Source organism: Juglans microcarpa x Juglans regia, chromosome 7D (genome assembly GCF_004785595.1).
Source record: "Juglans microcarpa x Juglans regia isolate MS1-56 chromosome 7D, Jm3101_v1.0, whole genome shotgun sequence".
Lineage (NCBI taxonomy): Eukaryota > Viridiplantae > Streptophyta > Magnoliopsida > Fagales > Juglandaceae > Juglans > Juglans microcarpa x Juglans regia.
The window spans coordinates 25,440,168-25,467,975 of record NC_054606.1 but is presented as its reverse complement, the minus strand read 5'-3'; the positions used below and the strand labels follow the sequence as shown (position 1 = coordinate 25,467,975).

At 35.5% G+C, this 27,808-nt stretch overlaps 1 protein-coding gene across 1 annotated transcript in view; it reads right to left on the bottom strand.

The window, feature by feature from the left end:
- Positions 1–11,952: 11,952 nt before the first annotated feature.
- LOC121239493 (callose synthase 3-like) overlaps positions 11,953–27,808 on the bottom strand; it is a 36,102-nt gene continuing 20,246 nt past the window's right edge. Inside the window, exons 27-44 of the mRNA XM_041136747.1 lie at positions 27,503–27,626; positions 27,308–27,408; positions 27,093–27,222; positions 26,862–27,013; positions 25,496–25,605; positions 25,066–25,191; positions 24,887–24,955; positions 24,591–24,777; positions 24,361–24,514; positions 17,475–17,594; positions 17,275–17,393; positions 17,068–17,151; positions 15,370–15,482; positions 15,044–15,273; positions 14,153–14,950; positions 13,984–14,034; positions 13,309–13,494; positions 11,953–12,472 (exon numbers count right to left, since the gene is read on the bottom strand). Coding sequence (XP_040992681.1) covers positions 12,224–12,472; positions 13,309–13,494; positions 13,984–14,034; positions 14,153–14,950; positions 15,044–15,273; positions 15,370–15,482; positions 17,068–17,151; positions 17,275–17,393; positions 17,475–17,594; positions 24,361–24,514; positions 24,591–24,777; positions 24,887–24,955; positions 25,066–25,191; positions 25,496–25,605; positions 26,862–27,013; positions 27,093–27,222; positions 27,308–27,408; positions 27,503–27,626 — 3,103 coding nt within the window. The 3' untranslated portion in view covers positions 11,953–12,223. The remainder of the gene's footprint in view (positions 12,473–13,308; positions 13,495–13,983; positions 14,035–14,152; positions 14,951–15,043; positions 15,274–15,369; positions 15,483–17,067; positions 17,152–17,274; positions 17,394–17,474; positions 17,595–24,360; positions 24,515–24,590; positions 24,778–24,886; positions 24,956–25,065; positions 25,192–25,495; positions 25,606–26,861; positions 27,014–27,092; positions 27,223–27,307; positions 27,409–27,502; positions 27,627–27,808) is intronic.

Below are 27,808 nucleotides of genomic sequence, written 5' to 3'. Positions count from 1 at the left end.
AACGTTTTTATAGGGTTCTTTCTTTTTTTTTCTTTTTTCTTTTCTTTTCTGCATAAATAACGCGGAGAAGAAATCCTTGGCGCGTGACAGCCGGATAATTTTCTCAGACCATTTTATGTCCAAATCTTAATTAAAATTTTAACTAATTTATTATTTATAAATTATCTTAATCTATTTCATCTCATTTCACCATCTAAACGAGTCCTAAAAGAGACTTGGCGTGTATGTGTTCATATTTTAGCCAAGGTTACAAGATTAAAAAATTTCAAATTTTTTAAACTTAGGAATAATATCAATTTTAAATAAAACTACCCTAAATTATATGACCTCGAAATTAATAAAATGGTCTTCCAATCCTGTATTTGAGTTGTACTTTACATTTTGACCAATATGGATAAGATTATAAGATTTTAACAACAAAAACATTATTATTAAAGATTGACAAAATAACTTTTTTCATATACAATTTAGGAAAAATTAGATTTCTCATCTTCCAATCATTAAGATTTTTTTTTTTTTTTTTGCATTTTAAACTATTAGAATTTTCAATTTACACTCTAAATTACTAAGTTTTGATAATTTGTAATGCTGGTCAAGATATGGCAGTTGACAAGAAATTGATACCTTTAACACTTTATGATGTAAATTGTAAAAAGTAATATTACTCTTCATTCTTGATTTTGTCATCTTCAATTGCACTTGTCGATATGGCATATTTTAAGTGGTTGTTTATTTGAGTAGTTGATATATAAAACCACTTATAATATGCAATATAAACATTGTGACTAAAGTCACAAAATCAAGGATGAAGAACATAATTTCTCAAATTGAAAAAATATTACTAATTTTGGGATGCAAAATATAATGGTCCTACCATTTAGATTTAAAGGTCTACATGTCTTTCTGTGAAAATTCAAGTTTAAACTGCCATGGTGATAGTTATTGAAATACATAATCAACTTTTTTAGATAGGATGTCAGGGTTAAAATTCACATTTCAATGGATTTAAAATTGAGTAATAATATGCGTATAATCTCTTACACAGCTATGTTTTAAATAAGAGTATTTTTATAAAATTAACAAGCATGTTTTAAATGAAAAGCATTTTTATAAGGTGAAATACATATAAGACATATTAAGACGTACTATATTAAGACATATAAGTTTATTTTTATAAAATATTTGCACAAACCAAACATTTATCTTAAACTTCTACGTATATAAAAGGATGATGTCGCAGACTCACTGTATAGAATCAAATTATGCTCACTTTAATATTATTTTGAGCCCACAAGGAAGCATCATCCATTTTTTCTTTTATTTTCTAAAACATGATGCATGCATCAACATCATTCATGTATTCGTCGATCTTAGTTAAATCGAGTATCAACTAAGTTTTTAATACAAAAGTTCGGGTCATGAGCATCAATTATCTATCATATTTCTACAACTAAACAAACCACTACTAAATTAAACTAAAAATTTCTCAAAAACTTAGTAATGCCAAAACAACTATTTTGACTGCTCTCAGGTTCGATTGGATGAATGTTTTTTATTTATTTGAATGATTAGATAAGCCAAGCTTCTAAATTAGATAGAGATAGACTACCCAGCAATTTAAGAGGCCTTCTTTATATGGATAAAATTGATCTTCTTTATTTGCAGATCTCGTGGTAAGCTGCATTTGATTTATTTGTTTATTTACTTTATATGCATGTGGTTTCTTTGTTTTTGTTTTCTTGCAGGTTTTTAGTTTTTCTTTGATTATTTGTACCACTAGGTATCTATGGTTATAATCACAGTTTTCTTCTACCATAAGTGAGGACTTTCGATAAAAATTGGATACCGTCCTCTTCTTAAAAAAAAAATCAAAACTTCTAAATTTGGTGGTACGATTAAGATTTGGAAGGACAGTTTCATATGTGTAAAAAGGGGAAAATATTCAAGATAACTCCTTAATCCAAATAAAGGAAAAAAATGCTAAAAACAAATATGTTTTGGTCTTATAGTTTTCATCTCCCTTGAACAAGATTACTATATTATAAAGGAAAATAAAAATACATAAAAAAGTAAATGAGGTCCCAACAAATGCTCAAATTTCTTTCCAAAAAATATCGCAAGCCAAACTAAGTCCGTTACCATGAGGGCTCCGGCGATTGTGGAAGTAGTTATTTCTGTTGGTTTTCTCTCAAGTTTCTTCATATAGGTTCTTGAGGAGAAAGTTTGTGCCTTCACTTTTGGGTGGTAGGCAAAGTATTTTTAGTCTGTAATTGTTTGTTATCATCTGTTAACATGGCTGAGGATTTTATTTCACATTGGAATAAACTAAGCCTTACAACCGTTGAAATTAATCATGGAACAAAGTATTAAAAAAGGTCAATTCTGTCTTGTGGAGAAGACTATGTCAAGAGAAAAAATAATCGTGAAGTCTTTAAGTTAACGATGCTTAAAATCGTGAAGTCTTTAAGTTAACGATCCTTAAAGTTTGGAAAGTTGGTGTTGTCATTCATATTGTTGAAGTGGGTCTGAATTTGTTTCTCTTGGAATTTAGTTCTAAACTTGAGATGCAGCGAATATGGGATGGTCAACCATGACTCTTTGATCAGAATCTAATTTGTTTTAAGTTCTTTGATGGACTTATTTCTCCCACTGAACTAGTATTCTCTCGTGCCTACCTTTGCGTGCAACTACATCACATTCCTCTCGGGTGTATGAATTATAATGTGGCTTCCAGAATTGGCAGAATGATTAGAAATTTGATTCATGTGGAGATTGATGAACATGGAACTGGGTGGGGAAAATACATGCGGGTTCTTGCTGAGATTGATCTCTTCAAACCCCTTGCAAGAGGTACTATGTTATCATTGAAGGAACATCAAGTTTTTGTGCATTTTAAGTATGAAAGATTATCTCTTTTTGCTTTTCTTGTGGTGTTATTATGCATGGCAGTGCTGGTTGTTTGTCTAAGACAGGGGCACTTCTTCCATGCAATATAGTACATGGATGCGCGTTGGGTCCACTGCTGCAAGAGAAAGGGTGGGTAAGTTCATTGCTGGTTCTTCACGTCTATCTACATCCTCTGTTGCAACCAACTATTTCTCTGTTGGTTCTTCTTCTGGTAATTGTATTGACAGTTATGAGATAGTTGGGGATGTGGATGACATGGGACATTCTAAGAAGATTGTAGAAGATCTGTTGATTGGCTACCCATCTGTGATTACCAGTTCTGCAACTGCCACAACCAATATAACTGCCACAACTGCCACCACCACAATGCTTGATCCTGCACTGCATTCTGTGATCCTTTCCCAATCTGTTGATGAATCTCCTGATAAAGTCCTCATTCTTGATAATGGGGTTGGTACTGATAGGGTGGAGGCCTCTGAACATGTTGACCCCTCTAGTCCATCTCACTCACTGGTTCATTTGAAGAATAAGGTCAAAAATGCTAAAGTTAAGGCTACTTTTAATTCTGATATTTTCTTGGCTACTAGAAAGCGGAAGTTCTTGCCTTTTGGTAACCGTACTACTGAGGACAAAATGACTTTTAAAAGAAAATTGAGGAATGTGAAAACATTGGTGGAGGCTATTTCTCAGCCCCGCCAAGAGAAATGAGGCTTTTAAATTGGAACTGTCGAGGGCTTGGCAACCCTCAGATAGTTCACGACCTTAACCTTATGATTAAGGATAAAAAGCCAAACATCTTATTTCTTATGGAAACTAGATTATGTAAGAGTAAGATAGACTGTTTGAAGTATTTACTTGGTTTCACTAATATGTTTCTGGTTGAGGGGTTGGGTCATGGTGGGGGACTGGCTTTGCTTTGGAAGTCATATTGTGATGTAGAGATTCAAAACTATTCTCAAAGACATATTAATTGTTAAGTTGACAACATATCTCCTAAATCCCCATGGATGCTCACATGTTTCTATGGTCATCCCATTACTGAAAAAAGAATAGAGGGTTATAACATTTTAAGGCATTTCAATTCTCTGAATTCTGATATGTGGTTTTGTCATGGAGATTTCAATGAGATCATTTTTCAAGGTGATAAGGAAGGGGTGCAATAAGAAGTGAGAAACATATTGCCTTTTTTAAGGATGCTTTAGATGATTATCAACTTCATAATCTGCAATTTACTAGAGGGAGGTTCACATGGTCTAACAACAGGTCAGACTCTTCTTTCACTAAGGAGAAATTGGATAGGGTAGTGGCATCTTCTGCTTGGTGTGAAAATTTTGGAATGGTTGACATAAGAATTCAATCTTCTGTCTCTTCTGATCATTGCCCATTTCTCATGACTTTTCTTAATAACCATGAGTCTTCTCGTTCATTGAAGAGGCCAATCGGATTTGAGGCCAGATGGGCTTCTTATGAGGACTATAGTACTGCTATAAAATCTGCTTAGTTGCAGGCTGGTGGAGTCTCTGATAATCTGGTTTCTCTGAGCAGTAAACTAGCCTGTTGCATGAAATCTATAAGAAGGTGGGCTTATTCAAAAGACCCAGTCTCTAATCAGCTCCTAGGGAGAAGATGAGCCAACTTGAAAGGATGCAGACTACTCTCACAACAACTTTAGTACCAGAAGTCAGTAAATTGCAGAAAGAGATTTCTATTCTTCAAGAATCATTGAATTTAAAATAGAAACAAAGAGCCAAAGTTCATTGGTTACAGAATGGGGATAAAAACACTAGATTTTTCCATTTGAGTGCTAGCCAAAGACAAAGAAGGAATAAAATTGTACAAGTGGAAGATGAGGATGGTGTTCAATGTAGTACTGCAGTAGAGATTAGCCTTGGTTTTACTCGTTTTTTTCAAAACCTGTTTACTTCCTCTAATCCTTCTCAAATTGATGTTTGCCTTCATAATTTGACACCTAAAGTATCTCCTGCTATGACTGATGATTTACTCCAAGCCTTTACAGTGGAAGATGTTAAGACTGCAGTTTTTCAAATAGGACCATTCAAAGCCCCTGGACCAAATGGTTATAATGCCTGCTTCTATCAAGACAATTGGGATGTGGTGGGGAATGAGGTTTGTCATACGATTCTGTCATTTCTTAACTCTCATGCATGTATAGGAGCCATTAATTACACTTACCTAGTTTTAATTCCCAAGTCCAAAGACTGTTTCTGAGTATAGACTCATAAACTTATGTAATGTCATTTATAAGATCATTACAAAAATGCTCACAAACAAATTGAAATCCATTATGCCTTTACTTATTTCACCAAACCAGTGTGCTTTTGTGCTTAGTAGGCAAATTACTAACAACATTATTGCAGCCTATGAAACTCTCCACACCATGAAGACAAAACTCCATGGTCATAAGGGTTTTATGGTTTTGAAATTAATATGAGTAAGGCTTATGACAGAGTGAAATGGGGGTTCATTCAAGCTGTTTTGTTAAAATTGGGATTCAATGACAAATGGGTTGAGTTGATCATGTCATGTATTTCTACCTCTTCATTTTTTGTTTTCCTTAATGGTGTTCCTCAACAGTGCTCCAAACCAGGAAGGGGCCTCAGGCAAGGTTGTCATTTATCCCCATATCTTTTTATTCTTTATGCTGAAGCCTTGAGTTATCAATTGTATGCTGCAAAACAACAAAAGGTCTTAACTGGTGTCCCTATTACTCGAGGCCAGATCAGATTAAATCATCTGTTATTTGCATATGACAACCTCTTATTTTGTAAAGCTAATCTGCAGGAGTGGGTCCACTTGAATCATATTTTTAGTGTGTATAAAGCTGCATCTGGCCAAAAGCTCAACAAAGACAAGACTTCATTATTCTTCAGCAGAAACACAAGAGCAGCAACAAAAAAACACATTATGGAGATAATTGGGTTACATGCCTATACTAATTTGGATAGGTATTTGGGTCTTCCTTCTACTATGGGGAAATAAAAAACAAGGGCTTTCAATGGTATTGTAGAAAGGGTGATTAAGAGGCTTGATAACTGGAATAACAAGTTCATTTCAAAACCAAGGAAGGAGATCCTTATTGAGACAATATTGCAAGTACTGCCTACCAATAATATGAGTGTTTTTTTGCTACCAATAGTACTTTGCAAGAAATTACATTCAGCTTTTGCAAGATTCTGGTGGGGTCATAAGGAAAATCAATCTAAAATTCACTGGTCTAGATGGGAATCCTTGTGTGCAGGGAAATCTTGTGGAGGTTTAGGGTTCAGAGACCTACATAGCTTCAATATAGCCCTTTTAGCAAAACAGACATGGAGGTTGAAAATGTTTCCTGACTCTTTACCTAGCAGGATTCTTAAAGCTAAATACTTCCCTTATATAGACTTTTCACATGCTGCTTTAGGTCCAATGCCTTCTTATTTATGGAGAAGTATGTTTCATTCTATTCCTCTGATTGAGAAAGGTAGTATGTGGAGAGTGGGTGATGGTACCCAGGTCAAAATATGGAAGGACAAATGGTTGCAGAGAGACTCCACATGCAGGATTCTATCTCCTATGTCTATACTTCATGAGAATGTTGTGGTTGCTAATCTTATAGATACCAACACAAGATGGTGGAATATGAATCTTATCCAAACAGCTTTTCAAGAGGAAGATGTGAATGAGATATTGAAAGTGACTGTCAGTATTATGCCTTCTGCTGATAAGTTGATATGGAAAGGAACTTTGTCTGGCCATTTTTCAGTAAGAAGTGTTTATCACTTGCATAAGCAACTCCAAGCAAGGATTAATGGTGAATCTTCTACTAATGGAGCACATGGAGTGCTATGGAAGAAAATTTGGGCTTTACAAACAACTAATGCTGTTAAATAGTTCATTTGGAGTGCATGCACAGATTCACTGCCCACTCGAGTTAATTTGTGTAAGAGAAAAGTTATTACTGATTCTTGTTGTCCTATTTGCATATTGGAAGATGAAACACCAGCCCATATCTTATGGACTTGTCCCTCTGCAAAAGATGTATGGATTATATGCTCTAAGCTGATTCAAAAGGCTTACTTTCAAGCAACTAGTTTCTTCTGTGTTTTTTAATATCTGGTTAACAGATTACCAATGCAAGATCTTGTATTATTTGCCACCATAGGTCGTTTGCTGTGGTTTAGAAGAAACACATTAATCCATGATGCCCCTTTTCAGTCTCCTAATATGCTTCATGGAAATGCAATTAAGGCTGTTGAAGAATACTGCAATACAAATTAAAACCAGTAAGGTCAGTCACTCAAAATCCTTTGTCTGTTACTCGATGGGAACCACCACCATCACATTGGGTGAAAGTTAATTGGGATGTGACAGTAAGAACTACTGTCAACAAACTTGGTGTTGGTGTGGTGATAAGGGATACTACTGGTTCTGTTTTGGCAAGTTTAATGCAACCAACTTTTTATTGCATAGATCATGTGCTGGCAGAAGCAAAAGGCTTACTCTCTGCTGTGTTATTTTGTCAAGAGTTAGGAATTGATTCTGTCATCTTTGAAGGAGATTTTTGTCAAGTTGTTCATGCAGTTCAGAGGTTTGATTATTCTGTTGGAAGTCTGTAGTGTATTATCTCAGATATCCTTAATCTTCTGAGTACTGCTCATTGGAAAATTCAGCATGTTAAGAGGAACTTGAATGGTGTGGCTCATCAACTTGCTCAAGTTACAGTGACATTAGAAAATGAGTTAATAGATATTGATTATACTGCAGAATGTATTGAACCTCTTGTATTGGCTGAATGCCATATTTCAGTTCAATAAAATTGACTTCTATGTTGATTTAAAAAAAAAAAAAAACAAATGCTCAAATTTAAATATACAATAAAAAAATTAAAAAAGAAATCAAGAAATGTAACCAAATAATTTGTTTGATCTTGTAACACTTGGTACGTTAATTACTAAATTAAAAATCTAATATATAATAATTACCCTATTAATTTTAATTTTTGGAAACTAGTATCCTTGTTTTACATGTATAATAAGCCAAGTCAAAAGTCGAATCTCGGCCTCAAGCTCGAGAATTTCTGAGCATGAGGACTCAGAAAGACTGAACGATATAGTTCAAGGAGGATCCGAGCAAGTACACATTGCCGGAATGCTTGATCGGAAGGTTGCTCGTTGTATGCTCATTGTGTGCTTGGAATGTTACACAAAATACTTGCTCGATGTATCTGTTGTGTTTAGATAATGAGGTGATCTCAAGTATTCTCTGACTAGTAATAAAAGTAACGAAATAATAATAATAAAATATTAAATCTTAATGAATAGTAATAAAAAATAGATAAAAATAATAATAAAATAATAAATAACAATAGAGTGCTTTAAAAAATATTGACTTTAATAATGAAGTCAGTATGTTATTTGGAAATCTCTCTCAGGCTCGTTGCTCGAGATGGCTAGTGTTGGCACACTAGCAGAGGTTTGGCTAACTAGAATACCTCAAGTATGCTCAAACACTCTCAATATATTATTTACTTTATTATTACTTTTTACTTATTTTTATTACTATTTATTATTTTTTACATACTTTTTATTATTATTTTTTAATTACTATTCACAAACATTTTAAACACTTATACTATCCAAACGTAAATGCAACACCAAGATTTTCCTCTAGGGTGCCCTAATAGGCCTAGGTAGGATAACATGGATTTTACTTTTATTCGACTTGGGTTTTACTTCTGCCTTAAGGACCTTGTGGCTATAAATAGAGGGGACACTGGGACCATAGCAGCAACTATAAAAGTAAAAAAGAAAGAAAAAGCCAGCGTAAGAGTGAGTGTAAAGTGAAGGAGAAAGCAAGTGAAAAGAAAAGGCAAGAACGGAGTATAAGCCAGACGAGCTTTGGACGAAATTCAAAAGGAACCGTGAAACAAGTGAATGGCAAGAATAGCATGGAAGCTAAGGCGGGCAATCGGCGAGGTTGTAATACGGCCCGTGAGGGAAAAGAGAAAAAGGCGGAAAAAATAAAAATCCACCCAAACAACTACTAAGATTTTTACTGATCAAGTGAGTGTGGACGGTGCCATTCCTATAAACAAGCTTGTAGAGTATTTATTTATTTATTATCTATTATATTAGTATAGTTCTGACTAACCACTCGTTGCTGATTTTGTTCTGATTTTATGACTAAATGCATAAATATTAATTGTTCTGTGATGTTAATTGCTTTTATCATTACATCTTCCGTTTGCTAAATTTTTGAATGATTGAAAAATAGTTAAATTGACAAAACTTGTGTCATTTTTCCATCGCTCGTTATTGCGCCTACCAAGACAGTACCTCCGTCACGTCTCTATTTCAAGCTCTATGCTCACGCAAAAAAACATTGCTTTGATTATGGAAACGAGGATTGGTCAATTTAATATAATTAAAAGACCCAATGAGAAATGTTTTAGTTCTAGATTGGTACCAAATTTGATTATGGACAATGCAATACATTCAATAGTATAGATGTAGTCATGGGAGGATGCATACTCTACGAAGTATTCTCGAAATACATCAGGTATTCTTAAAATTCCTCACTACAATGTATTATTTTATTATTAGTTTTTACCTATTTTTTATTACTATTTATTACTATTTAATATTTTGTTATTAATTTTTCATTAATTTTTTATTACTATTTACAAAATACTTGAAAATACCTAAGTATCCAAACACAACTGCCAATCAAGTAATATTTGCATTCCTAAATAGGATTAGATAGACAAAAAGCGCTTATGAAATAGAATACCAACGTACGTCTATAAAGTATATAGAAAGCTAAACATCTTGGAGACTTACTAGATGGAGCTTCAAAATAACTACATGAAAAAGTAAAAATCCACAAAAGTTTCACTCGTATGGAGGTTGGCGCAGTCAGAAGATGGAAGGGGAATGATATCTATTTGCGGAAGATGCGAAAGCTCCACCTAAGAAAATCAAGGAAAAAGCCACCAAGACACCTCCATATTCCATTACTCCACAAACCAGAAATACTAAAAAAATGATGCCATTTTTATGTAATCAAACCTTTAAACTTTTAAAATTTAAGAGTTGGGAGATGATTGAGTGGCTTCACAAGAACAAAGCCTAGACAGATGATAGAATATGACACTTAATAGATGTCCAACATGTTTTTGAATGTAAAACTAGTCACTAAAGGGTAAAATAAACATGGTTGTTTTTTTGTTCCCTCAATACTTTCTCTTTTCTTTTTCCCATGAAAAAAAATCCTTAAATTTTAATTATTTTATTTGCGCTTTTATGCTTTGTGGTATGGATTTTGTGAGATTGGGCCACAATGTTGGTCCAAGAAACTTGGTGAAGAAGAATGAAATAGACTTCTTTGTAGAATGATAAAACCCACAAGTAGTTAGGAACATATAGAGATTGCTCTCCCTATAGGCGGAGTTAGAATTTGGTATCTGGGGAGCGATTGACAAAGTGTACGGTATGTGTCAGCATAAATAATATGTACTTTTTACATGTGACTATATAAAAAAATAATTATACGTCATAAAATTATATAAATTTTCTCGATTTATTCATATTTTTCTAAGCTTTATGAAAAATTTATAGATTAAGAATAAACCTAAAAAAGTATCTAATAATATAAAAGTCGTTAGATTTTTTATTGTATAATTGTATTACTATTAATAAATGAACAAAAAAAAGCATGTGAATAACTAATAAATTATTCACAAAAGAAAATAAATTCTTCACATACTCTCTATCTCTCTAGAAACGTCTCATCAATCATCTAGCTAGATAAATTTGCTACCTCTCATATGCAAGAATCTTCCAGATTTGTTTTAACTATTACATAAACTCTCTTGAAACTTCTAACTAGTTAATTGATTAATATGTGGTTAAAAATATCTCAAAGATTGTAAATGAAGATTATGTACAAGTGATAGGCAAGAAATTTAATGAAATTGAGAATGACCCAAATGAAAGAAAAAAAAAATCGTGTAACTATATATGTAAGCTCAGAAAGATAAGAAAAACTTATATTATATCATTGATATGAAACTAAACAAACTGCACAATGCACACCAAAGGCAAATAAAGAGAGATAGAAATGCCAAATCAAGACTATTATGTTAATGGACTTAAAGATATTTGAATGATATAATGTGTGCTTGAGTGTTGGCGGACAATCTTAAATATTTTAAAAATATTTACACTTAAAATTAAAATTATATAATATATAAGACTAATTTTTAAAATTTTTGGGGGGCCAACCTACAACATAGTTCCGCCCCCTGGCCAAACTCCCTCTGAACGTTTTCTGCTTAAACAGAACTTTCTTTTGCATATCCTACCCATTACAGCTCTTATTTTCCTGATTATTTACAATACAAGCAAATCCTATTTAGAAGAGAATTTGGCTAGATGAAGATTATACAATTCTGGAGATAATATCAATCTAGGAGATGATGGTTTTATTATAGCTGTGTCATTCAAAACTGGAAGAGATAATAACAAATCCTAAAAAAAATCTATTATTTTCTTAGATTCTTTGCGAGAAACTCCAAAATAGATGCTTCTTGCCAATAATACGTGCACATAGGTTACACTTGATTAATCTTAGTAGGATATAGTCTTGTGATTAATTTTGTCAAAAATTATGTAAGACGAGTTCAGATTAGAATGCAAAAATCAAAATTATTGAAGATTCCATTTTATAAGTGATTCCACTCATGAACTTAAATACTATTCATCATCATTTTAACTACCAACATTTTATCATCTCCTGAGCCTGAGGCATCAACTATTGATAAATAAGTGAAAAATAACAAACAAATTTCTAATAATTTGATTCTACATATCAAGAGATGATAGGATAATAGTTAAAGATGAAGAACACTTCCATTACATTTTACCACCAATGTATTACTAAGGTGACCTGGAGACATGTAATCAAAACCACAAAATTCGTTTTTTTCTATTCACATCAATGAATTGGGGAAAAGAATGTAAGGCTGGCACACAGTTGGTTAAGAAAAATAAGAATGTGGTATTTTTTTTTTTTTTTTTTTTCATTTTTACTCAAGAAATCATTCAAATAAGAATCCGAAGATCATATCAGCTGAATGCCTTAGACGAGACTCAGGGAAGAGGTGCAGGGTTTTACTATAATGAAATACAGAAAATTCCAGTAATGCAGCCCAATTACTTCCATAATCAAAACAGCTAATGAAAAATATAAACATTTGCACACCATATCAAGGGAGATCGAGGAATATGCATAAACAATGGTCTTGATGACAGTAAGATTACTCCTTGTTCCGTGATGCGCGATCCTTCCGGTGGCCGCCAAGAATACGAGAAATCTGTAGCCCTCTGCTAAATGCTTGGTTAAAGAGCATACGGGTCTGGAATTCAGAAACAAAGGGAAACCAGGCCAGGAATGCAACTGGAGAGAACAGAAACAAACCCATAACAATCTCATAACCACGAGCAAGCGTCCTAACTGATCCCCAAAACCCAGCTCGCCGAACAAGAGGCTTGCAAGCTTGCGCAATCTGGTGCAATTAAGGAGAAAAAACAAACCATGTAAATTTGGTCTTCTCAAAATTATCAGATCATCATGAGTTAGAGAAATTGCAGCACCCAATTAGCACAAATCTTTTGCTGGTGGAGGCTACAATGTATACTAGGTTTATTTTTTGGAGATTAAAGAACCCAGATTTCAAGTTTGAGATATGCAATAACACTTGTTTTTCTTTTTTGAAAAATTATATCTGCAGGCCGGCGTAAAGGACACTCTCCGCACTGACTTGAGCATTCCAGAGTTATGTAAAATTCATATTTTTGTAAAATTTGAAGGAAATGGCTCAATATAGTCTATCCAATAGATTACGTATTTTATAACTAATATCCAGTTTGCTACAGTACCATCTCTATATCTATAGAATACTATTCACATTTATATAAATATTTAATTCATCTCTCTCTATTTTTTTTATTCTTTATTCATCTCTTTATCTATTTTTTACTTTTTATTTTATTTGAAATGAATAAAATATATTAAAAAGTATAATATTTAAATGATATAAAGAAAAAATAGATAAGTTGATATATGATATATTGTAAAAGTCAGTATGTAAAATAGAAAAGTAGATTTTGATGATGTATTTTAAAAGATAGGATGAAGAATCTATTGTAAGGGCTTTTTTTTTTTTAATTTTTTTTTTGTCACAATAGTAGAGGGGCAATGAACCCCGGCTCTCAAAGTTGAGAACAGGGTTTGGTGCTCCGTGCTAGCATGATCAAAGGCCACCGGCATGCAATACACTTGCTTACTCACAAAATATAACTGCAAAATGAAGTACAGGTGAGAACAGAAACATTAGCATACCAGAAGCAGCCCCCAACCAGTTGGCATAAAGGCAAGAATGCAAACAATGATGTCTTGTAATGTCATATGTGGGAGGGCAATCAAAGTGACTAGAATAGAGACAAAAGTCAGGAATATCATTCCTTTGATTAGCCGGAACACAAGTTGGAAACTTGCACTGAACTTTCGCCGCCCAACTGAGACAGTCTGCCGAAAGAAAAAAAATATGTCAAAACTTTTCAAGAAGCAGCAATTCACATATAAACCTCTTTAAATATGCAATGGAACTTTAAAAAATAAAAAGCTTATAAAGAGTAATGCTGAAGTATATTATGTTGGACTGTGCAATTAAAAAACAACGAAAAGAATGTCCAATGGTCTGCATTGGGCTGCCAATCTTTACATATTTTTTTTTTTCCACAAAATCAATTACTTGCCAACACTTAATAAAAGATTGGATTTATGTATGTGTGTCTTCACTTGCTAAATTCTCTCACCAATAATCAGTTCAAATAAATTTAAGTTCTTACTAAACACACTCCTGAAATGCAATAAAACAAAATCCCAGTGCTAGCCTTTGATCAGATTGCTAAAGCCTAAATGAAAGAAAATGGATTGCTGCTCAGGGGAAGCAATCTTCATGCTGGCCACCATGGAACATGTGATAGGTAAATATATGAAAAACCTTACACTAACCTTCATTACAAACAATATAAGAACGATCACCAGCCAAGATAATCCATAGACCTGTGACCCAGCAAAAAGAATATATGATTTTGCTACAAATATTTATTATTTTGATAAGAAATTTTGACATTAATATTTCACCAGAAACAAAATTAAAAACAAGGAACAAGATCCTTACCAGAAAACTTTGTGTTTTTTTTGTAATTGTCAAATGATACACAAGCCCATACTGATAGATAAAGAATCGCAAAGCTAACAATATCTCTGCTACGATACCACGCATGCCAGAATGACGAAGATGCTCTTGTTCTTCTTCCCACCATGATTCCCAACTTTTTTCTGGTGGCACACCTATGCCGCCTCGGTTGCTGATCCACTTATTCCAATCAGTCCAATCATCCACAATCTTTTGCCACTCAAAACCAGAAGGGTTGAACAGAAAGGGAGCAAAAAGCCAGGTGCCCACCATAAACCATAAAGATATAGTGATCAAGACATATGCAACAGCACTTCTATAAGTATGACCAAATATTTGGTACACAAGAAGCAAGATCAGGAGCTCCATACCCTTGACAAAATGACTACGGGAGTAGAGTCTATAGTTGTCAGCAAACTTGGCATGGAACACCACAAACCCTCGACCTGTAGGCCTATACTTTGAACCCCCATGAAGTAATGCCCTTCCATAGTAATGGGTTTTTGTTCCAAGAGAAAATGTGAAAAATACAGGGGCCAGTTGTAATTGCATCAATATGAACTCACTCAATGCAGTTCGAAAACCCCTTTCCAAACCAATTTCCATCAACATGGGCAAGGCCATCAAAAATCCAATTTGAACAAAAGATTGAGAAGCAAGAGCCACTTCAAGAGGTTTATTGTCTCGAATTGCTGGTTGAGTAATCAGACCTTCTTCAAGCCCACTGAGGACCAAATAAAGGCGGCCATAAAGGAACACATATACTGTGAGCACAGTGATCTGCCAGAAGAAAATGAGAGAATGATCAGTCTTTGGCTACATACATAATATTTCAAAATATGGAAAGAGTAGCTAGTTAAATTATGTACATACAAGAGTGCTGAAGTAGAAACCAACTGTGGTGAAATAAGCTGATAACATTCGGAAAAAGTCAAAACGGTGTCCAAGGCGGTATATATCCCTACTCAATGTCTGCTCTCCATTGCCATTAGCTATCTTTGCCTCAAACATAGAGATCTGGTAGAGGCCCACATCCCTCCCCTTCCCAACTTGTATGTACTCATGATGGGTAACATTGCCCTCACGAAGGGTAGAATTGAAGCCTGTGCGTGGAGCCATAATAAAAATTACTGGATAAAGCCAGCATGATGCACAAAGGCAAACGAAAATAAGAGTGTGAAACTTCTATATCAGCATACCAGCAAAAATGTCTTCACTCAAGTTAATGACCTTGGATGCTTTACTGACACCCCCTCTAGTAAGGTGAAAGATCCTATCAAACACATCGGGATGACCATAGTGGAATCGGACCCTAGATATACAAAACAATGAGAATTAGTTTATGATATCTTTAAGACATGAGATTATGTAAAGAAACAGCTGAAAGACATATCTAAGGTAGGCGGGTGGGCAGGCAACCCCGGTCCCCAAAAAAAAAAAACAAATTAAAGCATCCACCTTTACTATCCAAAAACCTAACATAATCATATTTTTCTTGAAAGTTTAAAAATAGATGTTTGGGTTTCTATTAAAATCCAACCTAACCCTAAATATTATAAATATTTGATTATATTTTCTAAAATATTTGGAAGTTTGTCCCTAAAAAATTTTTAAGATAAAAAAGCTATATATATACATATATATGTGTATATATATATATATATAAACTCATAGCTATTCCTCAAGCCCCCTTCAACTTTTCCTTGTTCTCTTCTGTCTTCTATTTTCTGCATATGACTTCTATCCATTTCCCCTCGAGTTCCCTTTAGCATTCTTCCTTTTTTATATAAGTAGCATTTTTCCTTGTTTATGCTAAACATATCAGGTTTTTGGGGGGGTTAAAGCGAGAAAACCCTTATCTATTAACTGTGGCCTTTTATTCTATACATGTGCTTTATATATCCTAAATTGATGAGTATATGGATAACACTTTTTGTTCTCAAATAATGAAATAATATATGAAAAGTATTTAATTATTATAATACTAGTTTGAGCCTCCAAAAATAAATTTCTGGATCTGCGACAGAAATATGCAAAGTGCACTTGTAGACTACAGATGGCCGAAAAACAAAACTGACTGTATTTCTTTTCCGAGTTCCATGCATCAACATTACCAATCTCGTGGTCATCTACTTGCAATATTTAGTCAGAAAAAAGATCCCCAGGATGCTTTATTCTGAGCAGTTGCAAAACTATGTATTCCAAACACTTGCTAAAAATCATATGCCACAAGAACACGACCAACACTTAGTGATGATAAATGTCCAGTTTAACATCAGTGCCTGTTTGCAAGGGTCTATCCCGTTCCTAGAGCGGTAGGAACACTTTATGGCTGAGTAAACCATATAAGTGGTAAGGTTAAATCTTTGGCAGCAATAAATCAACCAGAACCCCCTGGGCCTTCCATCCCAAAATGAATTATTCTCTTTCACAAAAAGGCATTTGATACAGTTCAATCAATAAATTGTAACATTATTTACTAATTTCCCTTGCATGCATTTTCATAAAATGTCAACTGCATTTCATAAGAGATATTAAAAAAGAAAAAAGATTGACACTTGAGCATTATCCATGAACCCTCAATCTCAACTGCTTTTCTACTGTGATGATTTGCTGGCTGTCATTAAAACTGCCTGCATGCTATACCCCATATGTTCATAGAAATTTCTTTTTTTCCTTTTTCATCACTTAAAACTGGAGATAGAATATTAACCAAGAGTGCTCTACCCCCCCCCCCCCCCAAAAAAAAAAAAAAAAAAAAAAAGAAAAAGAAAAAAAGTAGCCCATTAGATTTACATTCCAAACTGTCATCAATCGGCTGGAATAGAGTTTTCACCCTGTTTTTTCACTTCTAGTTCAAATTTTATGGGACTAGGAACGAGACAATGATAACTTACTTCAGAGGGTTGGCCAACAGTCTCTGCCCAATTGTCACAAAACTGGTTTCCTGATTTGACATGAACCAAGCAAGAGAAGAAACACTACACGAAATTGAAATATAATGGTTAGCAAAACATTAATACTGTGTTTTTGTAACATTAATATCATTACATTGATTGCAATGAAAAACAGAATGTATCAAATAACAAAATTCAGGTGCCTACCTTCCAGTAAATATATGTTCCCTAAGCCCAAGGATTGTAGGGTACCTCACACCATCGTGCTTTTTAAGAAATTCTTGAAGCAAATTTCTCATTTTTAATGCTTCTTCCAAGTAGTTATCCTAGAAATATAGACATTTTAACCAACAGAAATATGCCAATAAAGATAAGTATGATGTCTACTTAGATTTGACAATCATCACCTGGTTCATGTCTATTGTCTGCAAGCCTTCACCCCTTGTAAATATAATCGCATGATTCTGATTTTCTGGCTTTCCCTCACCTAAGATAGGTGGTCCTGGAAGTTTTATTCTATAAATTTCCTGTTCGGTCATTGAGACAATAAAATACAATATATGAGGTTGTAAACTGATCAGGAGAAATCTTCTTTTTTTTGGGGGTTTTTTTTTTTTTGGGGGGGGGGGGGGGGGGGGTGTCTACAACACACACACACACACACACAACTAGAAACTGCAAATTTAAACAAGCAAATAAAAACCCCAAATTAAATAGAGGAAAAGAAGATCATGAAGTTCAAAAAATATTTTTTTTAATAGGTAAAAAGAAATTTGTTAAAATCACATAATTAGGCATAGCCCAAGTATACAGGGAGTATACAAGAGAAAACACCTAATTATAAGCTAAGAACTAGAGAAAGCAACAAAGAAATCATGAAAAAAAGGTCCCATCCAATACAATAGCCGATGCCCAAAGTAATAACATATGGAAGAAAAAATCTATAACCCCTCCCAATGAGTGTTCTCTATCTTCAAAACAACGACCGTTTCTCTCAAGCCAAATACATCACATAAGACATAGAAGAACCATCTTCCAAACGACAGCAATTTGGTGATTATCTTGAATTCCTCTCCAGCAAGCCAGAAGATCCACCACCCTCCTAGGCATCACCCAAGCAAGACCAATCCTATTAAAACTCTTGCTCCATAGAATCTTTGCCACTTTGCAATTAGAAGTCTCTAATCCACAGATTCTCCATTCCTTTCGCACATCCCCTATCTCCATAATATTTCCTGTTCATTGTGGTATCTCCATATACAGTATCCCGGAAGCCAGCCAACCAAAAAAAGCAACCTTGTGAGGCCCTTTGCTCCTCCAAATGCACTTCCTTGGAAAATCATTAGGGGATTGATACGGCATAGCCTTATACAGTATCTGACCAAAAATTGTTACTCCCGGGATGAATTTGTCACTAATATATATATGGCAGTAAATATGTATATATGTATAGGAGACCATTTTGTTAGACACTAGGCTGCTGTAGATGGTTTCCTTACTTCTTAGATTGTTACCTTAGTTACATATTATTTGTAGGCTGTAATTAAGAGAATTCTGGGCTTATTAATAAGAAGGAAACTCTCGATTGAGAGACATTCAAACCAATTTGACATGGTACCAGAGCCCTCACTCTAAAATTTAGAGGGTATTTTTTTTTTTCTCGTTGTCGACAATTTCTGTTCCTGGGCCGACGCTTTCTGGTGTTGCCTACAACTTCTATTCTTGGTGGTTGGCACTTTCTAGTGATCTTGGGCTATTGACAACTCTTGGTTTTGAGCAGTTTCTGTTTTGTGATAGTCATGTTAGGAGAAAACTCAATAATTCGATTTAATGGCAAGAATTATGCAAGCTGGGAATTTCAGTTCAGGATGTTTGTGAAAGGGAAGGAACTATGGGGTCATTTGGATGGGTCTTCTACGGCTCCTACTGATCTCAAAGAATTTAGTTCATGGTCCAGTAAGGATGCCAAGATTGTTTCCTGGCTATTAAGTTTTGTTGAACCACATATGGTCAACAATCTTTGTTCGTTTACTACAGCTAAGGAAATGTGAGATTATTTCGGGCGAGTTTATTTTCAAGACAATCCTACCCAGAAGTTTCAAGTAGAGTTAGAAATTGCCAACTACAGACAAGGTAATCTTTCTATTGAACAATTCTATGCTGGATTTCTTGATCTGTGGAGTGACTATTCTGGGATAGTTCATTCAAAGTTCCCAAGGAAGTCTTAGAAGCACTGCAAGTTGTCCATGTTGAGAATCAAAGAGACCAATTTCTAATGAAGCTAAGATTAGAATTTGAGACTGCGCGAGCTGATTTGATAAACCGTAGTCCTGTTCCTTCCTTCGATGTGTGCTTGGGGGAATTATTACGAGAAGAGCAATGTCTTGCCACTCAACTTGGCCTAACTCAAGAAACTGTGACTACTAAAATGGTTAATGTGGCATATGCTGCTCAAGGGAAAGGAAGATCCAAGACACAAATACAATGCTACAGTTGCAAGGAATTTGGGCATATTACAAAGCATTGCAGCAGGAAATTCTGCAATTACTGCAAGAAGGAAGGACATATCATTGAAGACTGTCGCGTGCAACCTCAGAATCGACAAGGTCAAGCGTTTCACACTGCTGTCCAGTCGAATTTAGCTGCTGTCCCCTCTGTTCCTGCTACAGGGCAGCAACCTACAGCCGGTTCTTCATCTACTCTTACACCCAAGATGGTCCAACAGATGATTGTCTATGCTTTCTCTGCTTTTGGCCTTCAATGTAAAGGAAATCTACTCACCTCTCCTTGGTTGTTGACTCTGCGGCTTACAATCATATGACTGGAAATTACCGATGCTTTACATGATGTTCGTAAGGATAAAGGTGACCAGCACATTCAAACAGCCAATGGTAGTACCCTTCCCATAATTGCAATTGGAAATCTGGGGTCTTCTTTCAATAATGTATTTGTGTCACCAGAATTTTTTCGAATTTAATTTTTGTTGGACAACTGGTAGCTAATAATTGTAAAATTCACTTTGATCGTAATGGTTGTTGTGTGCAGGAGCAAGCGTTGGGGAAAGTGATAGCGAAGGGGCCTAAAGTGGGACGTTTATTTCCTCTTCAGTTTTCCATTTCCAGTTTTGATTCCTTTGCTTGTATTGTTGTTGCTAATAATAGTAATGTTTGGCATAGGAAATTGGGATATCCCAATTCTACTGTTTTGACTCATCTTATGAAACACGGTTAAAGATTCAGTTTCTAATATGTCTTCTGATTGTAGTTCTTGTAAACTTGGTAAAAGCAACTACAACACCATCTCAAGACTACCTTTCATATGAAAGATCTTGGCCCACTTCAGTATTTTCTTGGTCTCAAGGTGCATTCTTGTCCCAATGGTATGCTTTTGCATTAGTACAAGTATACCCAAGAGATTCTCACCTTGACTGGTCTTTAGTCTGGGAACTTAGTACTTACACCTCTGGAGGTCAATTTGAAGCTTTGTCAGGAGGAGGGTGAACTATTATCTGATCCATCTCTATATCAGCAGCTAGTAGGGAGTTTGAATTATTTGACAATTACTCGACCAGATATTTCATTTGTTGTACAGCAGGTCAGTCAGTTTATGCAGGTTCCTTGTCACTCTCATTTAGTAACAGTACGAAGGATTCTTCGATATCTCAAGGGTACATCTGGTAGAGGGTTATTATTTTCTATTGGGAACTCCTTACAGTTAATGGATTATAGTGATGTTGATTGGGCTGGTTGTGTGGATACTCGCCGTTCAGTTACTGGTTGGTGCATGTTCCTTGATGAAGCTCTTATTTCTTGGAAGAGTAAGAAGTAGGATCGAGTCTTGAAGTCCTCTACCGAATCTGAGTAACGTGCTATGTCATCAGCATGTTTGGAGATTGTGTGGCTTCGGGGTTTGTTGGGTGAACTTGGTATCCCGCAACTTACTCCTCCTCTAGTCCTCTTCATGCTGATAACACAAGTGCTATTCAAATTGCTGTCAATCTGATATTTTATGAGCGCACCAAACACATTGAAGTAGATTGTCATTCCATTCGTGAAGCACTTGATCAATATGTTATTACACTTCCTCACATTTTCACCGAACACCAAACTGCTGATGTCTTTACCAAGGCTCTGTCTTGTCACTGCCATCTGTTCATGACTAACAAATTGATGCTTCTTGATCGACCAACATCAATTTGAGGGAGGATGTCACCAATATATATATGGCAGTAAATATGTATATATGTATAGGAGACCATTTTGTTAGACACTAGGTTGCTGTAGATTGTTTCCTTTCTTAGATTGTTACCTTATTTACATATTATTTGTAGGTTGTAATTAAGGGAATTCTGGGCATATTAATAAGAAGGAAACTCTTGATTGAGAGGCATTCAAACCAATTTGACAGAATTCAAAGCAACCTATCCTCTCCCCACCACGCTCCATATTCAAGGCATACAACATGCTAAAACAATCTGAGATGTCACCCACCTCCCAATCATGAAGCTCTAATAAATCTCACATTCCACTGTAAAAAGCCATTGGATTTGTCTGTATATTCTGCCAAAGAAGCTCCCTGATTGGATGCAATCTTAAAAAGAGAAGAAAAAAGCATTCTTTAAGGCAATGTCCCCACACCAAATATCATGCCAAAATCAAATCCGAGATCCCCCACCCACCACAAATCTGAAATTACTAATAAAATCCCCCCATCAATTCCAAATAGATTTCCACTCTCACACCATACACACCTCTTACTTCATTTGAACACCACCCTCCCAACATGAAGTTCAAGATATATTTAACTGCACAAAAATCAAGTGACCGGTTGCTCAAGATTTCATCCTGTTGCACTTCGCTATGTTACAAGCACTAGCACAAGCATGTAAGAAAACCATTCATTCATCTATACTGCTATTACTGCCCATTGCTAGTTTTCATAACTTCTGCTCCCACACATTGAATCATGCAATCGGGGAGGGAGAGAGAGAGAGAGAGAGAGAGAGAGAGAGAGAGAGAGAGAGAGAGAGCAAATGGAATAAAGGTCTCCTGACATAGACCACACAAACTTTTGAGGAAACCCAAATGTGTACCGTTAATGAAACAGTGAATCACACAATAGGATTTCAAAATGCTATCCACTCACACCACTTTGCCCCAAGACCACATCTCCTCAACAAGTACATAAAAATCCCAATCGACATGCTCGTAAGTTTTCTCTGAATCCAACTTATGCAACAAACTTGATATCCTTGAATGATTTTGGTTGTCTAGACATTCATCAGCAATCAAGATCAGCTTTGAAATCTGTCTCCCCTTGATGAATGCATTTGGGCCCTAGATATCACCTTCTTTAACAAGAGTAATGTGTAAGAAGCGTGGGGAATCTATCAACTAATTGTTGCTCCATTCTGAAGTAGCTAGGATCTTAGGGATCGTGATCTTCCACCTTGGAATTGAATGCGAGATGCCCCAAGGGTGGTGGGGTCAATGGCAGCTAGGGGAGTTTAACCGGGAGGTAACTTGAGTAGTTGTGTTGAAGATGGCTTTTTTATCCTTAAAGCATAAGACTTTTCCATTCTTTTATAAGTAATAAATATTTATTGATTTCGCGCAAAAGACACAAATCAAGTGGAGTATTTTTCCTTAAGATGGCTGATTGTCTTCCATAACTTTGAAGACTATGAGTGAGCATAGCCAGAGTTAGAAACTTCTATGCTTAAATCTAAGTACGAGAGGGCTACTGCCCACAACAATACGCACTTTACTTCTTTTGTAGATCTTCTGAATTCTTATTCCTCTTTCCTTAAACTAGTTGTTATCATATCTATGCCCCCAGTGTACTTGGGTTACGCCCCACCGATTGCTTAAAACGATAGCCTAGTTTTTTTTTTTTTTTGGTTGATAAGTAAGAAATTTTATTGAATCAAATGAAACTAGGCTATGCCCATGTACACAAGAAGTATACAAAATGAGACACCTAATTACATTCTAAAAAGCTGAAAAGTAGAGAAAAACTCATGAACACTCCCGCCCTTTAGTACAATAGCAGCAACCCACTGTAAAAGAGAGAATACAAATAAATTCCAGATTTCCCCCACTGCATGCTCCTTATTGTTGAAACACCTATAATTCATTTCCGTCCATAAACACCACATTAAGCACAAAGGTATCATCTGCCACACTGCTGCCAATTGAGAGCTATTAAGATGCCTATTTCAGCATGCTAAAAGATCCGTCACACACTTAGGCACAACCCAAAACATCCCAGAACTACTAAAAATACCAGCCCATAACTCCCTAGCCACATCGCAATGTAAGAATAAATGATCAATCGATTCCCCGTTCCTCTTACACATGAAGCACCACTCCACAACCACCATACCATGCTTCCGTAGATTACCCACTGTCAAGATCTTCCCAAGCGCAGTTGTCCATGTAATAGACGGCACGGGAACCCTCTATATGCTCTTCCATGGAAAGGAGTTAGGCCGTTGTTCTGTCAAAACCTTGTAAAACAATTTAACAGTAAACTTTTTGCTCCCCGTATGTTTCCATAGCATGCGATCATTCCCATTAGCTCCCAACTTCACTGAATACAAGTAGCCGAAAAAGCCTTCAAGCTCATCAAGTTCCCAATCCTAGGCATTTCTAGTAAGAGTAACATTCCAAAGTACAGTCCCATTTACACGAGACAGCACCTCAGAAACTGCTGCCTGCTGGTTTCCAGCCAGGCTGTAAACGACCGAAAAATCTATGTAAAGAGGTCTCTCGCCACACCATACATCGAACCAAAAACGGGTTCTTGCTCCCTGAACCACCTCGAACTTGAGATGGTTTTAAAAAATGTGCCACCCCTTTCTAATGAATTTCCATAAGCTAACACTATAAGACCCCCTACCCTCCTTAGAGCACCATCTCCCCCACTCACATCCATTCTTCCAATCAATAACCTCTCTCCACAATGAGTTCCCTTCCATTTGATATCTCCACAACCACTTTCCTAATAGTGCCTTATTAAAGATACTCAAATTTTGCACCCCAAGCGACCATTCACAAGTGGACAGCTCACCCTTTGCCAACTCACAAGATGAAATTTGTTCTCCTCCCCCATGGCTTATGTCCTCACTTAATAATCCGCTAGGTTCAATATTCATTTTCCAATCAGTAAACATATCCTCAACAAGAGTTTAGCAAGTGTCGCTCAGAAATAAGGCATACTATTTATGGATAATGGCAATTCTAGATGGCATGATTATAAGATGACTCCCAAATATGAGTAATGAGCTTTTACCTGGTCCAAATTCTGTGAGGGATTTGAAGATTCAGACTTTGGCAATGCAGCCTTCACTAGACAAGAATGATAAATCTTTTCATTCATTTTCTTGGATTTATCATTGCTGGGTTTCTCTACCTCATCAATGTATGCTACACGAAGTGATGGATATCTGCCAAGTAGAAATATAATCATCAGTTGAAAGCAATGAAGATGAGACGTTCATATCATTGAGTTTGGACAAATACGTTGTCATGAGCCTCAAGATGTCCCGTGCACGAGGATCACCAGATCGCTTGTGAATCCCATATTGCTGGCACGATATCACATAAGTGAACTTCATATCAGCCACAGCTTGGCATTGTGTCCATAACCTTTCCCCATTTGCTTGGTCCTCCAAATTTAATTCTATGGCTTTATAGCCTTTCATTGACTCTGAACAATCACAATAATCAAATATAAAAAGAACAATCCTTAAGACAGATAATTTATTAGTAGAAAATTTATCTCTTCCTAGAATAAAACTATAATAAGGAATAGATACCTTCATCTTTGGCCATATCAAGCAAAGCCTGAAGCTCCAAAGCTTTCCGGTAGTACATCATACCTCTTGCTAGCATTAGTAAAAATATTTTTAGCCAAAAGATAAACGAGAGAGAGAGAGAGAGAGAGAGAGAGAGAGAGAGAGAGAGAGAGAGAGAGAGAGAGAGAGAGAGAGAGTACCAGTTCTAGTCAAAGTTTGGCCCCTATATGATGCCCAGAGGCGAAGTTCTTCCTCTAAATCATCAGATCTTTTAAGTTCTTCTTCACTAGAGCATTTCACTCGTTCAAGAAAGTTGGTCCATTCATCTACATATTCATACTTGCCTAGTTATTATGAACCCCCAACAAATGCTAGAGACAGAAATAGAATGAAAGTTTAACATCTCATATGTTTAATTCAAGTGATTTTTTTTTTATAAGTAAAAATTTATTAATGCCAATAGGCGTAGCCAAGTACACTGGTTGTATACAAGAGAAAACACCTAGTTGGAGTGCAAAAAAAAAGATAAACCCATCTAGGAAAATGAACCTAACAAAGCCCTAGCCCAAGCCCAAGTACACTAGTTGTATACATGAAAAAGATAATGCAAGTAATCGGAGCATAATGAACCTGGAAAAATCTTTTGCAAGTAAAATAGGATTGAAACACCATCTTCGTTTGGCACTTCCAGCTCACGCAAGGAGAAAAGAACATCTTCAGTGTAGTATGGAGTTAACACCCTAGAGGTAAAATTTTTACATTAAAAACATATACAGAACAAAATAACCACTACAATTGTATGAATAGTATTCAACTAATCTGTATATGATCTTAGATCACTATATCTTGATAATGTATATGTTCAAATCCCAAAGTAACTTTTAGGAAAAGTTCAGGTCTAGAATAACTTGATATGTACATATGGTTCACCACTAAATTTTGTGCTTTTCAACTGCGTTCTTAAGTTGCATGAATGATTTCTCTTGGTATCCTGTCAACGCTGGTACAAGTCAACATGGAAACAGCAACAGAACATCAGATTCTCATCTTCTCCATGGACATCACCTCATTATGGTATATAGAGAACTAGACTTACTGAGTGTACCATTGTCGCCAACATGGCAAGGAAGAGCTACAATCCCACACAAACTACAGGGCAAAACATTCAACAATGGCAAAAAATTAAGGGAAAAACTTTATATCATAGGACACAACATTTAAATGAGAAAATAAATAATAAGCTAGTATACATTTTAGAACTTTCAAGTGTTAAGATTCTGAAATGTGGAGCCAATAACCCAAAAAAAGAAAACTCTATCACAAGCTTTTTCTTGAGAGAATTTTTTTTTATAAGTAAACAATTATATTATATTAATCAAATAGGCTTAAGTACACAGGGCGGCTTTTACTTGAGAGAATTGACATGAGACTTCTGTTATTGTGCTTCATCTACTTGCGCATTGAAAAATTAGCAAATGATACACTAATAATGGTAAAACTACAGTATGTTTTCTTAGTAACTTGTGAACTCATTGCATCACCATTATGCCAAGCACCACACTCCAATATGCTGGCCACCATTTTCTTTTCTTTTTTGTCCCTGGGCAGAAATATGCGAGTCACAAAAAATGTATCTTTGGGTCAAGTAAATCCCTGCTGTTAGAAAAACCAATCTAGTTCCTACCATGGACACAGTACTGGTAAGAGATGCCTTTAATTGACAGGAACGCGAGAAACTATGCTAACAAACTACTTTATAAACTGTAAAAAAATGTAATTAACAGTGGATAGAAAGGGACAAATAACTGGATCTGTGCCAACCAATCTGCTTAATAAAATATAAAGAAAAGGTGATTCAAAGAGGATTGGAAGAGTAAATTGCAAGCTGACAAGAATGCAAGAAAGGGTCAGTCCACTTTAGTTTGAAATATAAAGAATTGTCAGCAGGATCAATGCATTATGCAAAAGCAACTACTAAAATTACTAAGGAGCTTACGAGAAGGAGAGCATATTGCGAACTTTGGGTGCGGAAGGCATATCCATAAACAATGAATTTGAGAAGAAGGATATACGCCTTCTTGCTTCTAAGTTGGACGGTACATCCATAGCAGATTCCTTCGTAGTAAGCAGTAAATAGAGCCGTTTGATCTGAAAATAACATACAGTACAGAAGTTATTTATTGAATATCCAAGTTCTCATTTACAACGTATTGGTAACAATGACAACCTTCTCGGTCCAAGCCTCTGTTACTTCAACTGGAAAATTGATGGCACCAGAAGAAGCAAATAACTGATATGGATGATTAAGGGGGTCCTTCCCCTCATGCCCAGATGCACCATGGCTTGAATCTTCCAAACTATCCAAGAAACATTGAAAATACTGAGTTTATATAATGAGAATGTAGATGTATTTGAGGAGGAAATTATATCAAGATGCACTACCTGGATGTGTGATCCTCCGGCATTATGTCTCTGGTCACAACTTCCAGCATGTCCAGGAAAAGCAAAACAACTTTATTGCTGTCCTCCTTCTTATTATCCAACTGCAAAAAACAGACTGATTTGGTCAGAGCTCCTCATCAAACCCTAAAACTGTTGACTAAAGAAATCATTATTCAAAACTGTCTTGAATATTACCAAAAATTTCATAAGCTTAACGAAGTAGTCATAAAGGCTTGGAAGAGCACTCATCTTGAATTCGCGTACTAGTGTAGAACCACGAATATGTTCATCAACTTCACCAAATATAAATTCGATGACCCTGAAAACCCCCATTAAGAGAATAACAAGAGTGGTTTTTTTTTTTTTTTTCTTTTTTGATAAGTGATATTTTTTATAAGTAAAATAAAATTTGTTAAAACAAGTAAATATAAATAGCCCCAAGTACTCAGGAAGTATAACAAGAATGGTTTAGGATCAGAATTGTATCCAAGGTTAATTTCT